The 16304-nt window shown below is 48.7% G+C and overlaps 1 protein-coding gene across 3 annotated transcripts in view; it reads left to right on the top strand.

The window, feature by feature from the left end:
* The first annotated feature begins 605 nt into the window (after positions 1 to 605).
* The window catches only part of RUBCN (rubicon autophagy regulator), a 54744-nt gene continuing 39045 nt past the window's right edge, over positions 606 to 16304 (top strand). For all 3 annotated transcript variants that reach the window (XM_067561096.1, XM_067561095.1, XM_067561097.1), the window contains exons 1-2: positions 606 to 741; positions 11683 to 11836. In XM_067561096.1, coding sequence (XP_067417197.1) covers positions 704 to 741; positions 11683 to 11836 — 192 coding nt within the window. In that variant the 5' untranslated portion in view covers positions 606 to 703. The remainder of the gene's footprint in view (positions 742 to 11682; positions 11837 to 16304) is intronic.

Below are 16304 nucleotides of genomic sequence, written 5' to 3'. Positions count from 1 at the left end.
GAAAAATGAATCCACCTACAGAATACCTGAAACATTTTACTTCAAACATTCTTGTTTTGCCTTTCGAGGCTAACAACAAAAAACAGCACCCCAGGTGGTCGCCTGCCCCGAAATGGGGCCCTGGTTTTGATTGAAGTAGCAGAGGAAGTTGAACCAATGACTGCCCTGGACAGATCATTAGTAGAGTGCTTGTATTTGGAATAAAAGCCCTGTGCACATATCTTCCTGGCACAACTGAAAAGCTGTGTGCAAGTATCTCCCCTGAACACTTAAATAAGCATGTGCAAATATTCTGAATGCACAGATCCGGTGCAAACCTCCTTCCACGCTCAGCTAATACCCTCCCCCGCACGAATTGTATTTGCAGCGGTAGGTTGCCTACCCCATGAGCTCACTGCTCAGAGGAGACTCCAACCGCAGTGCATGGTGGGAGTTGTAGTTTTCATCGGTGCGGGGGCATGCTGGGAACTGAAGTTCCGCGGCGCTCCGTGCGAGGGGAGGGAGACCCGCGTGGAGGTGTGGTCCTGTGAAGTGCATGCCGGGAGCAGTAGTCCCCGCGCCGCGGTGCGTGCTGGGAGCTGCAGTTCCGGGTGCCGCGCCGGGGTCGGCCGCGGGGCGGGGGATGGAGGCTGCTAGCCGGGGCCGCCCGCGCTGAGACGGGTCAGGTGGGGGGAGTGTGCCGCGCGTGCTGCCCGCGGCCGGGATGGAGGTCGGGCGCTGCGGGCAGCAGGAGGCGAGCAGGTAGGTGTGGGGCGGGGCTAGGCAGGCGGGGGGCTCCAGGGGGCGGCAGGCGATGGGGGGCAGCAGCAGGGTGTGGGGGCAGCTGGCTCTCGGCTGGGGCCAATGGGGCGGGGGGTGCCTGGCTCTCGGCTGGGGCAGTGGGATGGGGGGCTGGGAGGGCCTGGCTCTCGGCTGGGGCAATGGGGTGGGGGGTGCTTGGCTCTCAGCTGGGGGGTGGGGTGGCATGGGTGCGCGCATGGTATTGGCACACAGCAAGGGTCAGTTGTGGGGGAGAGCAAGTTGTGTGTGTTTGTGGCTGTCACTGGGCCACGGCAACATAGGGGTGTGAGTGTGTGTAAGATCAGTAGTGTGCAGGGACAGTCTGGTTCCGCTCTGAGCCGGCCCCTCACCCACTGGCCTGTGTGGCTAACTCACCCTGGGTAGATGCTCTGGCTGTGTCAGAGTCGGAGCAGTCAGAGCTAAAGAAGTGGGGACAGAGCTGTCTGCAGGTCTGAGCTGAATACCTGATGCTCCGTCTTCACTGTCGGTGTCTATCAGATGGAGGTTCCAGAGACAGCAGCTGCCAAATCTCATTATTTTTTTTTTACCAGCTGTCCTCAAATAATAAACCATCCTATCCTGATGATGCCCCTTGTTTTCAGTGGTCGGGCAGGGTACTGGTTGTGGATTGCGTCTCATTCTGTCCCTGGCAACTAGTTTGCTTTGAAATGTTGCCTATTTATATGTTTAAAATAAATCCTTAACCTAAATACTTGTGGTTGCAAGGCCTCAGCTGCAAGTTGGACCTGGACTCTGCCGTGGTGCCATGCCACTGGCAGTTAAACTAAACTTCATTTAAATTAATATAGTGTAGGCTTTTAATGGAATAAATGACCATGATTAATCTAATCAGCAGAGTACACAAAGCCTTCTGCATTATTTACTTTATTAATAAATTCCATTTGATCTACACAGTCCCTGCGTTTTCAATTTTCATGGCACCATTGATGGTTTGTATTGGCAATGCAGAACTGTAGCATAGAGAATGACAGATGCTTTACTGGATCCATAGGGGACAGTTAAGGCTGATAGTTAAGGAGATAGTTTCTGATAAACCCAATCACTAGCTGGATGTCTCTGCTAATACTATCTACAGTTAAAAAGTTAAGTGTTGCCATTTAAACTGTCATTTAGGTTTCAGAGTTAACCCATTGAGATGAAAGGGGATATTTCCACATCTCTGAGCTAGTGCTTCTCACTTCCAGGAGATTCAGGAGGACACTCTGCATTGATTGTGTTTGCAGACTTCTCTCCCTGACCTAGAGGGACAGAAACAGCATTTTTTGCTTCTAATGAGAGCTCAGTTCCTGGAATGGCAAATTCCCACGTTGTGGGGAATAAATGGGGATCTGCCAATCCCCAAATGGTATGTTAGAAATACATAGATAAAGAGATGCATCACAATGCAGCACTGTGGTTCTTCTTGGGACTGTCACGAGTCCTAGAAAGCAGGTGCACGTGACTGTGAATGCACTGCCAGGGTGGACATCCCAGAGTTCATTTCAGTCGCCCCTGAAAGAGGAGGGCATTGTCTCCTCTGCAGCTAGCGCTTTGGTGGCTCGCTCCTCTGCTTGCTTGACTGAGACATGGTCAGGCAATGTTATGTGTGAGGAAGGGTTCTGGGCATGTGACTCGTGTAGCATCATCCCAATCTTTGCTAATGATTCTGAGTCTCTGCTTCTAAACACCTGTCATTGCCTTTGATGAATGTGGTTGGTGTTGCAGGAGGAGGGAGCAGGTTTTGCTAGGGGTTCAGTGTCCTGCCTAGGGTCAGAGATCATAGACCTAAGGTTGAGTCCATCCCTCTGCACAGCCAGGAGGCAAGGGTGAGCTTTTGCCTGCTTTTTTTTTTCTCCATTCCTCCCTGAGGACGGAAGAGAGCAAAGACTTCAGTGGAGATGTCACATCAAAGAGCAGGCTGCAGCCTGATGCTATCCTTTAGCCAGTCGTGATGCTGGGGTAGGGGGGCAGATGTTCTAAACGAGCCAGCCGTGTCATTGGATACAATAGAGAGGTCATTGATAAATGGTGCAGCATTGAGTGCTAAGTGTGCTGAGGTTCTGTTAAACTTCTGTGTCATGAAGAAAGGGGCGTGTGTGGGGAGAATAGCAAGGTGCAAAGAGAGCGAATCCTGAAGGGGAATTTGGCAGGGACAAGGAGGCTGACTGCTAATATTGTGAGTGTGGCATGGAAAGCCCGTCTCAGCCTTTGGCCAGTCGCTTGCTTTTGGAAATTTCATGGCAGGAGGAAGGTTACAGTTACTTGGGACCACTTGGCAGCCACCTCCTGGCAAGGATTGTCCTTGTGGGTTTCATTTGTAAACATAGAGGCTTAAGAATATGTGCTTTGTATGCTCCCTTTTGTCTCTCCTCCCATGTCCTGGTGGTGGTGGTTTAAAAGGGAAACAGCCAGAGGGCTTTCTCCAGTTTTTTTTTTCTTCCCATGTTCCTAAGATCTTGTTGGAAGCTTGAAATTGCGATCGCTTTCCTTGCCGCTTTGTCCTCCTCAGTTCCTGTTTGTTGTTGTAGGGTTGCAGTTCATGGTTGTGGTGGCACTAGAAAGGCCCATTGTGCTAGATGGTTTACAAAATACAACAGAGATGGTTCCTGCCCTAAAGAGTTTATAATATAACTAGGTTATTGCTGTGCTGGCCTGTTGGATAGATTGTTTGGTTGCATGGGATTATTGAAATATTTGTTCTAACAAACAATATGTTCAAGAAGCTCCTGCGGGCTGGAGTGTCCATCCAGGGATCTGTGTGTGCATTGCAGTCTACTATACAGCCGAAACCACAGCTTGCACCGGCTGCGTTCATCCCCTCCATGGGGAAATCTAGGACTGAATGGGCCATGGAGCTGAGACAACCCTCTCTTTCCTAGATGGCTCCAGCAGATCATGCTTGAGGCTCATGGGGTAGTGCAGAAGGTTTGTTGTATGGTGTCCCTTCTGAGGTACGGGGAGAACATCGGTCCCCAGAGCTGTCAGGCTGGTGTCTCATACCAGCACCAAACTCACCCTAATAACAATGAAATCCTGGCAAAGGACAAACAAAGCATTTCGCCTGTAATTTCTGGAGCCACCAGCTGTGCTGCTGCCCCTTGATAATATGGGGAAAAACGGATTTTGAAAATAAGTGTTGAGCAGCAGGTGTGCGTGCTGCGTTCACAGGGGAAGCTCAGCATTCCCAGCTTCACTGCCAGTTTGAGTATGAGAGGTGCAGGGCCAGCAGATCTGTGGTATAACTTCCCAGCGGGCCTCCTCTGCGACTGATCCCGCAAGAGCCTGTTTCCTGTGCGGAGGAGGAAAATAGGTTTGCTTTTGCTGCTCCCTGTTGCTATAGATAATGTGCCCGAGGGCTGCTTCCCTCTGCCCAGAAGTGCCTGCCATGCCTGTGTAAGGAGCAGGCTTCATGACCCACAAAAACTTCCTGTGTTTGCAGTTTGGTTTCCTAGACACCAGTGATCAAAGCACACTGTATTAAATAAGTTGAGACAAAGTGACAGCGACCATGGTGGTGTCCTGCAACTGTGCCTACAAATGAGCAAGTACCTACCAACTTCTCTGAAATGTGTCAAGATGGATCAGATGACCTCCCCAGGCAGAGAATAGTGCTCAAGCAGCCATGTACTTGCTAGATTCCCCTTACTGAGTATGATGGCACCTGCAGCACATTGGCTGCTTAAAGGAAGTGTATGCAACTGATTTAACCTAGTTTAAAATTTCTTCTTGGAAATTTTAACTTAAACCCTTCTTCACTCAGCAGCACCGCCCTGAGAGCGTGTTCTGAGTCACGCTGCTGACTTCACTGATTTGCTCCTTCTAGCCCTGTGTTATCCAGCTTTGCTCTGGGACAGTGAGTCAGTTTCTGTTCTGGCTTGTTCATCATCACCGGCATTGCTGACTGAGCTCCAGCTACAGGGCTGGCTTCTGGCCTCAGTTACACCTGGGAATGTGAAACCCTCCTGGTCACAAGGGGGGTAGCACAGATCTGACTCAGTGTGGCATCCGGCTGTCAAAATCTACATTAGTGATGAGAATGCACCAGCTAGGATCCCAGGTGTCCAGGTTCGGTCTGCAGGGCTGGATCAGCCTGACAACAAACACCCTTTTTTAAATTACATGCTTGAACTAACTCATTGAAATGCCCAATGAAACTTTGGAGACACTAACATTTTGTGGCTGGTTTCTTTTCAGCCTGTATTAGAGATGTATTTAACACCGCCTTCCTGACCCCATCTGTTTTGCAAGTCCCTTTGCGAAACTCCGTTCAAGTTTGCGTCTTTAAACTGTAGTTGTACAAATGTTGCCAATGCTTTTTTTTTTTTAAGGAGACCTCTGAGGTGTTTGTCTAAGTTGGTACGATTCACTTAGAAGAGGGCCACAGGCTGTTCAGGGTGTGATCCCCTGCATCCATTCATTAGCCAGTGGCAGGTCACGACAGCGCACGATGCCATCTCTGCCAGGGTCAGGGAGCTTTTCCTTGTTGCTTTTTGCTGAGTCATCTTTTATCATTCCTGATAATTTGTGGAAATCATTCTTGCATTCCCCTGCCATTTTGCAAGCATAGCATCCATCTAACCATGTGTGTGATCACGTCATCTTATTGTCCTCGCCTTCCTCCAATCCTCTCTCCAGCCCCTTCTTACGTTATCTCTTCCAGTTGCCCTGGTATATACCTAAGCTCTGATCATACAAAGAGACTTGCACATGCGAACTGCCTTGGCGGAAGAGTCCATTCACTGATCAGATTGCAGGACGGGGTTCTTAGCCTGTCCACGTCTGCCTTTCCCTGGATGGAGGAGACTGATTTCGTTACAGATCCTTCCGCCTATTTGTAATTTAGTACAATAGTGTCTAAAATAAAATAAAACCCTCTTTAAATTGATCTCAGCACAGGAATATTCGTTGCAAGGCTCCAGCACCTACCCACCGCTGAACCTTGCTTTTCTGCAAGTGCACTCCTGGCATATTATGGATGTGATACGCAGTAGCATATATCTGTATATGCCTGTATCCCTCTTCAAGCTGCATTTGGTTTTGTGAATGCCATTTTGATCATAACCTATCCTGTGCCATTTGCATTTGCACTGTAGTCTCCAGTCTTTGGGTGGGACATCAAGGAGGTGTTAGAAGGAATCCTTACACCTAGCAGAGGGGCTAACAATAGGAAAGCCATCAAGAGTCATCAAGCTTGACTGTGCTCCATTCACTCCAGTCCACTCTAGAAGAACAGGGTGGCTGCAGACAAAGGGAACAACTTTTCCCGGTGTATGACTGTGCTTCCATTGGCCTGTCTGCGTCTATGCTGGGGATTGGGGCAACCCTTTAAGTTGTTCAGGGCATGACATTTTTCACAGCCATAGGCAACGTAGCTAGGCTGATCTGGCTTTTTAAGCGTAGAGTAGACAGGACCCAGCTTGGGCGCTGGGCCTGGAACTACACACCTGATCCCCTGATGGGTTTGGAAGCTACTTGGGGGTCACTTGACAGAGGGGGCCAGAATGCCTTTTTAAGGGCCAGATCTTCTGGAGCTGGGGGCTCTCTCCCCATCATCCGTCCATCAGCTAACAGCAGGAAGGCTAAGCAGGAGAAGCGGGATGCAGGAGGGTCCTGGCACCCCATGAGGTGAGGACCCCGGCAGGCAGGTTTTGCATGTGGGTGTTTGTTGTTTCAGCCTAGATGTGTAGCTCTGGTGCTGTCTGCACCCCTGGAGTGTGTCTGAGAGGCCAGACTTAGAGACAGCATCTGGTTGCTGCTCAGACCTATTGGGCTCAGAAGTACATGGGATCCAAAGGCTGGGTCCAGTACGTATGCAGCCTGGTGACTGTCCATAAGGAGGAACTTAGCCAGGGCTGTAACAATGAGCTATTAGAAAATAGTCATTCTGATTAGCTGGTCATCTCTTGCACAGTGCTGTGTACGCCCAGGGCTCTCTAGAAATAAGAATTCAGCCTTTCCTTAAACATTTTGAGCCATATCGTCATGTGCTGTAAATCAGTGTAGCTCTGACTTCAGTGAAGCATCACCCATTTACACAGGCTAAGAATTTGGCCCCGAGTTGTTTACTCTGTGTGTGTGTGTGTGTGTGTGTGTGTGTGTGTGTGTGTGTGTGTGTGTGTGTGTGTGTGTGTGTGTGTGTGTGTGTGTGTGTGTGTGTGTGTGTGTGTGTGTGTGTGTGTGTGTGTGTGTGTGTGTCAGTCTGGGCCCTGCGTGCCCTCGTCTTGTGGCTGGTGTAAGTAGGAAGCTCTTCAGGGTAGAAATATGTCTTTAGTCGCTGTGTCAGTGCCATAGTTCTGCATACAAATGTTCAACCCTTCTGGCTGCAGGTGGACCAAAATCCATTGACCTTCCTGATATCAAACCTGCGTCATTGTCTCCTGAACGGCCCCTCCCTGCCACTCTCTCTGGAGAGTGATCAGATCTTGCCTAGATGGCTTGACATTACTTTCTGATGTGTTACTTCCCAGATTTTGTTGGGACACTTGAATGCAGCTCTGAGAAATCTGGTTGCTTTTCAGGTATTGATTGAATGAGTAATTCTTCAGCTCAGGCTGCTTTCTCCCGGCTGGCTCACTCAGTCATGTAGGGTCCTCCTTCCTTCACTGTTTGTGAGAACACACCAAGTTACCCTGACAGCAGGCTACTGCTGCCCCAACGAACAATTTCAGGAGCAGGCTGAACTGCGAGCAAACCCTGTGAGTCTCTGCAGAAGTACTCAGTTCTTTGTGTGCGGAGCATGACTGACGGTGTTTTACTTCCTCACAAACCATGCATTACATGGGAGATGTGATTTCTAAAGGGGAAAATCCTCTTCTGAAATGTGACCTCTGTAAAGTTCCCCTCACTCTTTCAGTAAACAGATGGCTTTTCTTCAGAGGGCTGGTAGAGTCCCCTGGGAATTTTCTGTGATTATTTCAGCTTCCCACACCCTTGGCCCAGGAGGGCTGGGCTTAGTTTTCTCCGGGGCTTGTTGGTGCTGCTCTGAGCATCTGTCAGACGGCGGTGCTGGAGAGTGACTGGAAACCCATGCAAACCGGGAAGCGTTCTGTCACTGTAGCCCCGTCCCCCCAAGGCCCTCCTGCCAGGCTCAGCAAATGGGACTAGGAAGCAATTCTCCCACTCTGCAGTCTTTACAGGAGTTAGGAGTATTATCCTAGAGGTCCAGACCAAGCTCCAATGTGGGTAGCTCAATTTTGCCTCTCTGAATTTCCCCCTGCACTTTCAGTTGGATGTAGAATTTTTCATTTCTTATCTTAAACTGTAATGCAGCGTTGTTGTGCGCTGTTACACAGCTGACACATACCACCCCAGAGATGGCTGCATTTCAGTGATGAAGATTTTTGCAGGTCTAGCTTATGAAGTGCTCTGGGATTCTTTGGGATGGAAAGTACTATACTGTAAAATCATTATCACCACTAGATCAGGGATATCTTTAATGCCTATTTCTTTCATCTTCCTATCAAATAGCTTCCTACCTTTCCCTTTACATCTATTTTTGTTCAGCTGATCATGGCTTCTTATGTGTATCTTGGTTCCTTGTCACAGAACAAAACAACTCCAAAACCCCAAGGACCAATTTCATGGTAGGAGGAAACAGTAACTTCAGTCTGTTGGAATGCAATTGTTCTATCTTTGGAAAGGATCTGGAATTCCTTTCCTGCCAAGGCAGGTCGTACAACAAGGGCACAGGCTCTGATGTGTAGTGGACACAAGTTACCTCTGCAGTATGTGTGTGTTCGTTACTTTTTATAGCACAATAACAACTATAAGGGAGTTTCCCAGAATCATGAGCTGTAAGATCTAAATTCAGGCTCTGTCTGGGCTTTCCCTCTCACTTCCCTAATCAGACTGAGTGGCCTGGAAATATCCCAGAGACCAGCTAATCAGATGACAGTGCTTAAGGGATGCAGCTGCTAGGTTAGCACAGATCTGGGGCCAGAGGGCTGTGTCATGTGCCTGTGCTCCCTTCTCCTGTCAATATGCAAAGCAGGCTCACCTGAGATGTGTAGATACAGGAATTGCTGTGTCCATTTAGAAGGATGGTTTGGTGGAATCAAGGCTCGTTAGGTGTTTTACTGAGCCAACTAGTTTGGATCCAGAGAAGACTGGCCCTAGAACCGGGTTTAGAATTCTGCCCTGTTTCCTTGTAATGGTGTTTGGAAGCCCTGATTAAACTCTTGGACAGCTAGACTGCTCCCAGCCAGTGAGAACTAGTGTAAAATAGGGCTGGAAGGAAAGGCTGTGCGCACGCTCAGGTTGCTGAATCGGTTTGTGTATTGTGTAATATTTAGTAACCATATCTTGTGCATAGGCATTCCTGTGCCAGCTCAGATTATTGGTCTGTCTAGAGCAGCATCTGACCGTGGCACAGATCTCTGAGGTGTTTTGAGAGTTGTGTAGCTCGATACCCTTTAAGGGTGGGCTAGAATTCCATCTGGCCTCCCAAATGCGATCAGCTTGCACCCTGAAAAATGAAATACTACCAGTAAGAAATCTTGAGGCTCTGAGCACATTAACATGCACACAACGTTTTATCCTGCTTACTGTTTTATGAACTGTCATTGATTGTGCTTTACAAAAACTGCCCAGTGACTGTGCTACAGAAAAACGAAGCTCGCATTAAGCGATATTGGAGTGTTTTGTTTAGAGTTGGCTTTTTAAGATCTCTGGAGAATTTCTGTGGGACAGTTCTTGGAGATGGGTTCTACAGATCATTGGAGCATTTAGTGTTGAGTAGAGGTTTTTACTGTAAGATGAACTCTTCCATTCTGGTTAGATCTTTGATCCTTTCAAATGCAATGTGAGCTTGTTACTTTTGCATGTCTTTGAGAAGCAACTGGTCCTGCCTTTAATTCTTGATGAATTACTGTATTGTCACTGAGTTAATGTGCTGTTCCTTTCCATATCAAATGCCCTTGGTAAAATGAATAGGCCTTCTTAGCAATGTAAACTGACAATAAACAACTAAAAATTGTGGGCTTGTCAGAGAGAAGGCCTGGAAGAGAGCTGAGTGCTTCTCTCATCTGCTGATTCATTGTAAATATAATCAGTGCTGAGGTAATAATGAAATAGTCCCAACAAAGACAGCATTTGTGGCTGAGAAGAGCTTGTTTTCAAAGGTTCAAATATCAGTATTATTTTACTTTTGAAAAACAAATATCCATCTCTATGCTGCAAATACTGCCTCAGATGATTGAAAATGCAAGCATTAGAAATCTAAGTTATTTTTCACTATTTATCCTGCTTTTTCAGTTTCTACACTTTAGTCAGTTTGGACGGTGAGAATAGATAATCAGGTGATAGTTAGTTTTCTGGTCAATTACACTTTTAGATTTTCATACTAGTACAGTGCTGTAAGGAGTCAGTTACAAACACTGCAGGGACATGTTTGTTTGTGTTGGAATTTCTAAAATGTCTGTGGCAGCATTGCTGTTGGTGTACGGGTCTATAAAAAGTTGCTTTTACCAAATATAATTTTGAGGGCCAAATGTGAAATGATTAATTGAGCCTTTGGGAGTAGTCGTTTTATTTAATTTTTAACCGTTAAGCAAATAATCCTCAGTATAGTGGTCTCTTGTTTGCTTAGGGATTTATATTTCTCAGGCAGTGTTGTCTAGTGGCTAATGCTGGGGATCCAGGCGTCAAGCCGCCTGGGTTCCATTCCCACAGTTATTGCTGACTTCCTGCGTGACCGTGGGTGGCAACTCCCTGTGTACTGATTTCCTCATCTGTAAAATGGGTATGGAAGTCATGACAATTTAACTACCTTCCATGGGGTGATGAGAGGCTCAGTGTTTGTGAAAAGCACTGTGGAAGGAGTAAGTATTACCCAGGATGTGCAGCTTACATTGACCCGGATAGGAACATAATTTTATTTTAAAAAATCCACCCCTCCATTTGGACTCAGTGCAGAACTTGGGCTGTGAGAGCCGTTTTTGATAGTGTCTTTATAGTAAAAGTGAACGGAGTGTCCTCATCTTCTCTTTAACTGTATAATTATATGTTTGAGTCACCTGATCCTTGAGTTGGATTCAGAAATGCCGATAATGCTTGCATACCCTTTGAATGATCAGCACAGACCATCTTGAACTCCTCTTTCATGGTGGTTCTGTGCAGGAGAGGCCGTCTCTCTCCCTGGAAGTGCCCAAACACTGGATTATGTTGCGGGTTGCACGCAGGACTGAGATCCGTATATAGCATCAGCATGTGAGAGAGCCTGTGAATGTGAGCCAGCACAGATGTTGGAATCTGAGTTGACCGCTTTGGCATCCATCTTTCTTATGCAATGCTCTGTTGTCTTGGTCCCCTCCATGCCGGCAGTGTTTTGTGCTCAGTAGCCCGTGCTGGCATGCTGATGAGCAGAGCAGTCGACACGCCAGCGAGAGTCTAGTGCCGTGTTTCCCAACCAGTGCGCGCTGTCAGGCCCAAACAGGGCTCCGTGGAATTTTTTGAAGAAGTACATGTGAGAACGGGGCAGGGGGGACCCACCTTCTGATTGATCGCCTGCCTCACAACCCCACCTCCTCAGGGGCAGAGCAACCAATCTGAGTTCAGTCTCCCTCCTCCCCTCCTGTGTGAACAACGGGTTGGCTCCTCTGCCCCTCCGCTCCCCTCCTGCAGCTGCTGGCTGTGGATGGAGAAAAGAGCCCCTGGACTTTGAGGTGTGCTGCGGCAGAGAAAAGGTTGGGAACCACTGGTTTAGTGAGCTTAAAACCTCAGACAGAGACCTGCAGCTCAGGAGTGTGTGTACAGAGGCCCATGTCCTGCTGGCTTCTAGATCTCCTACCCAAAGGTTTTAATTTCACCAGGGCCCACTTGGGCAGGGTTTAATTCTGTTGTCAGTCTGCTAACCTGGTGTGGTAAATTTGAAGGCGACTAACCGGCACTCTTTTGCATGTGCAGGAAGGAGCACTGGAAACTGCTGGGCAATTTGAAAACCACAGTGGAGGGGTTGGTATCCAGTAATAACCCAAACGTCTGGTCCAGATATGGTGGCCTGAAGCGGCTGTGCGGGGACATGCACAGCATCCTCTATCACGGGCTCATCCATGACAAGGTAGGCTTTGGAGTGTGGGGCAATCGGCCTCTATCACCATGTCGCCGTTCTAACAGGTGACGCTTTCGTTACTGAGTGGCTCAGACAATCCTTTGGGCCGTGAAGACACACGTGAGATGATCTGTAAGGGAGCCTTAATGGCATTGAAGCAGCCGGCTGATGGTTTTGTTAACGTCAAGGGTGCTAGTGCAACCTGACTGGGGGGGAAGGGGGGAGATTGTTTTTTTGTACAGGACTGGAAATCAGGGTGCCTGGGTTTTTATCCCCAGCTCTGCCACTGATTTCCTGTTGACCTTGGGCAAGTCATTTCCTCTCTTGGTGCCTCAGATATTTCCTGTGATGATCCTGCCCTACTCAGAAAGGGATCGGGAGGCTTAATGTTTGTACAATGCAGTGAAATCCTCATGTATGAGTGAAGTGTCAGTATTAAGGTAGGAAGCCATCAACCTAGGGAATGATCTTGCCACAGGCTTCATTCATCACAGCAGGGAAAACTCCTGCGGCTACTGGATTAGAGTGAGTCCTCTTGCCTGTGGCCTCACCTCTCCTGTCTATCATTTCCTGCCACATTTTGCTAAGTCTCCCTGATCTCTGTTGTCAGAAGCTGGCCCCGCCCACCCGGTTGTTTCTCCCACAGCTGTGGCAATGCTGATGAGGAAGCCTGGTAACATGGAGCTAAAATGTGGGGATCTCTGGCAGGGTTGCAGCTTCTTGGGCTGGTCTGGCAGGAGAAAGCCTGTTCCTTAATGTTCTTGATTATTAGATAATAAATCAGTCTGACTCCTGCATCCATGCTTCGCACGAGCACAATTTCTGTCCCTTGGCACTGCTGCCTTAAAGCCAGTCTCTTCTCTCCCCCTTTGACCCTGCTCCCCAAAAGATTCTTTGTATTCAGACCGCGCCCTGCGACTGTCTCCCCCTGCGCTTACCATTTCCACCTTGGAGTAGTTTCTCCTTGAAAGTTAGCCCCCTGTTGGCAAATTAACTGGGTTATCAGGAAGCCTAGAAATAATGTATTGGCTCTTGATTTGTGCGAGATGCACAGTGCTTGATTGAAGGAAACACAGTTCAGGCAGGCCCTCTTGTTTATTGATTGATCACCCAGTTGGAATAACTGAACGCTTTCAATGTATTGGGCATTGTTCATGCCCAAGGGTCTGGTATAGATGTTAGATCTGCTTAGCATGAGTGGGTGCCAATGGCGTCCCCCCCCTTTTTTTTTTAATTTGTTGCTTTTATTCTATGGAAAGAAGATTCTTTTCCAATTTGGTTTTCATTATTGGAAGTATCAGGACTTGAGTTTCTGGCTGGAGGGCTCCTTGGAGGACTGGAGAACTAGTGAGATTGTGACATCACAAGAGACTGAATATACTGTAGCTGGGGAGGGTGTTTTTAAGTCTGACTCTCTCAAACCTTGTTTTCTGTTAACTTGTTTCATTCAGACTTGTGACAAACACCAGGAGAAAAGCTTTCTGGGAAGGATTCAGGGATCCCCCATACTCTCCTCCACTTGAAAAGCAATTCGATTTACACACACGCACACTTGAGAACTAGAGTGGGAGTTTTCTCAGCACTGGAGGTTTATGTATTTTTTTATTATATATAAAATAAATATTCTCTCTCCAGGGCTGGGAACACTCAGCCAAATTCTCTAGTTTTGGAAAAAAAAAACAACCCACCACCACCAACAGGAAAGAAAACCATTAATGTTTCTGATATATTTCTAAGATAAAACCATCATGGAGAAAAAATCCCATTATTGGGGGAAAATGTGGAGGCCACTTTTATATTTCATAAAGCCAGTAGCAAATGGCATGAACCAAAAAAAAAATGCTCTTTGTAGTTGATCTGTAACAAGAAGCGTCACTAGGATCGTCTCTCCAAAGGAAGCTTAGTCAAAATAAATAAGCCATCCTAGCAGCACGCCTGCTTCCTAGCTTCTTGGCAGTGCAGGAGTGCTTGTTGGTGTCTTGCAACATTAGAAGACACAGACTCTCTGCTGCTTTGTTTGCCAGGATGTTTTTGTGTTAGACTCCTTTTGCATTGCTGTGTCATCAGAAAGTGCTTCCCGGGGTTGTGCTGTTGTTAAGAAAGGGAATCCTGATAAGGAGGTGCAATGTTGAACACAGCAAAAATGTCAAGAGAACAAGTAAAGAGAGGCCAGCGTGCAACTTAACACTGCAAAGGCCGTTCAGAGGCGCTCTGTCAAAGAGCCACGTTCCCAGATCTGCTTTACCCTGAAATCAGCTAGACTTGGGGGAACGTTTCCCACTGCCACTGAGCAACCAAACCTATTAGCTCTGTTAGGTTGTGGACTTCACAAGAGTGGTGTACTCCCCAGCAAAAGGAGACAAACTAGCTAGCCCATCCCGCTAATGGACCCGTGGACCTCGCCCCCCGGCTGATTGGACAGCTGAGGGATTGAAGTGGGCAGGGCTGTGACATTTTGACATTGGGGAAGGGGTAGAAGATTCTCCAGCTGCTGGACACGAAGCTGGTGTGAGCAGAGAGCCAGCTGACGCCTTGCTCATGAGTTGATGGGCATGTTACCTACCTTGAGCAGATCGGGAGTAATTTGATTCCGCCCCCCACTTGTGGTCCTGGGGCCAGTGTGGGGGAGTCAAGTTCCACTTCAGTCCAGAAGAGCCAGATCTTCCTCTCCTTCCTTCTCGTAACGAAACCTCGCCATTTAAATTGACCATGGCCCTGTTGTTTGGGGACGGGACACTGTCCCTTTAAGATACGGGTCTCAGCCTGAACAGTCGCCCTTCCCCCGGGTTGCTGTAGAGCGCAGAAGCCTGAAGCAGGTGATGGTGGTCCTGAAGTAGCCAGGGCTGTGGAAAGGTTTGATTTCACACGTGAATCTCTCTGCCCTGTGCACCGTGAAGCTGAGAGGTGGCTGCAGCTGGGGGGCAGAGAGGGATTGATTTGGACTGTCCCCCCTCCACGGTCTCACCGGCCGCCGTGCTGCAGCCTCGAACCGGCACTGCTTTCCCAACGGGCGGACCAGTAATCTGCTCCCCAGTGCTCTGGTGGCCAGGCGTCACCGTGGCACTGCACAGGGCCAGCATGGTCACTGCTGCGAGGGGTCCCCTCGGCTTGGCCGGGCAAAACTTCCTCTCTCTTGCTTTGCCGGACTCTGAACAGTTCTGACCCTTGGAACGTGGATTGCGGTTTGTGTTTTGCTTTCCCTGTGCTAAAGGTCAGCTCTGCCCAGGCGCCCAGCAGTGCCTGCAAATAAGTGGGAGCTGCAGGTGGCTGTGGAGGGTCCTGTGTTAACCTCTTCACCGCCAGTCCTCTCCTCCAGCTGCTCTCCTTCTGCATTCTTCCGCCCGCTGGAAATCGCTGGACAGCTGGCCGTGCCTTGTCTGTCTGGCAGGGCAGTGGTGTGTCCTGCAGGGCATCTGGCACCTGGACTGTTGAGCAGCAGCTCAGGTATTGGTTCCCAGCCTCCTCCTTTTGTTGGGCCCCCCGGCAGTAGATTGGTGAATGACCCTGTCCCTGTTACACCAGATCGCCATGCAGTTGCTGTGCTTTGGCTTGTTTCCTGTCCATTCTCTTGCTCTTTTTTTATAGCCTCTTGCTCTTTCGCTTTCTCTCTCTCTCTCTCTTTTTGCTCTTGTTTTGTTGCTCTCGGGACTTGTTTGCCAGAAGGCTCCAGGCTGTTTGGTGCAAGGGGACAGCCACTGATGGTTCTTCAGGGGGCCCCGGTGGGCTGTGTTGCAAGATGAGATCCGGCTAGTACCAGTGCGCTGCTCCGGCAGCCCTGGGCCTGCCAATTGCTCTGGTGGCCAGCTCTGTGAGGAATGGCTTCCTGCAAGAGCAGGCAGAGGAGGTATAGTTCAATAAGCTGCTCATCACTTCCCCCACAGCAGCATGTTTGCAGTGAGGCCTGAGAGCTGGCTCTAGGGCCATGCAGCTCCCCTGCCCTACTGCTCGTCTGCTGCCCCGTGTTCCCTGGACTAGATTATTGCATCCCAGGTGGGAAACGCTAGGTCACTCTGCAGTTCACAGTCGTTCAGTGGAATATACTGGCACTGAAGGCACTGGGTGTCCTATGGGCATGGCTGACTCATTCACATCCTGCATGTGTTAGGAAAGGTTTAATTAGATAAGGGGTGTGCGTGTATCTATACCCTCCCATATATATATATATATATAATGTGCATATATGGTACTTATATGGCTCCATCACCATAGTATCTGAGCACCTCACAGGCAATGTATTTATGCTCACCACGTACCTGTGAGACAGGACAGGGCTATTATCCCCCCGTTACAGAGGGGGAGCTGAGTCACAGAGAGACTTGCTCACGGTCACACAGGAAGTCTGTGGCAGAGCAGAGAATTGAATCCAGATCTCCCAATTTCCTAATGCTCCAACCGTCCATCCTCTCTCTCGCCCATCTCAATACCCGCAAGTGACAGTCCGCTGTCATTGAGCGGTGTGGCGACCTCCGGAGAAGCT

Source organism: Emydura macquarii, unplaced genomic scaffold, assembly GCF_026122565.2.
Source record: "Emydura macquarii macquarii isolate MOO-44397 ecotype Brisbane River unplaced genomic scaffold, CSIRO-AGI_Emac_v2 contig_2365, whole genome shotgun sequence".
Lineage (NCBI taxonomy): Eukaryota > Metazoa > Chordata > Testudines > Chelidae > Emydura > Emydura macquarii.
The sequence above is the reverse complement of the archived record's forward strand: the minus strand, read 5'-3'. Positions and strand labels throughout refer to the sequence as shown.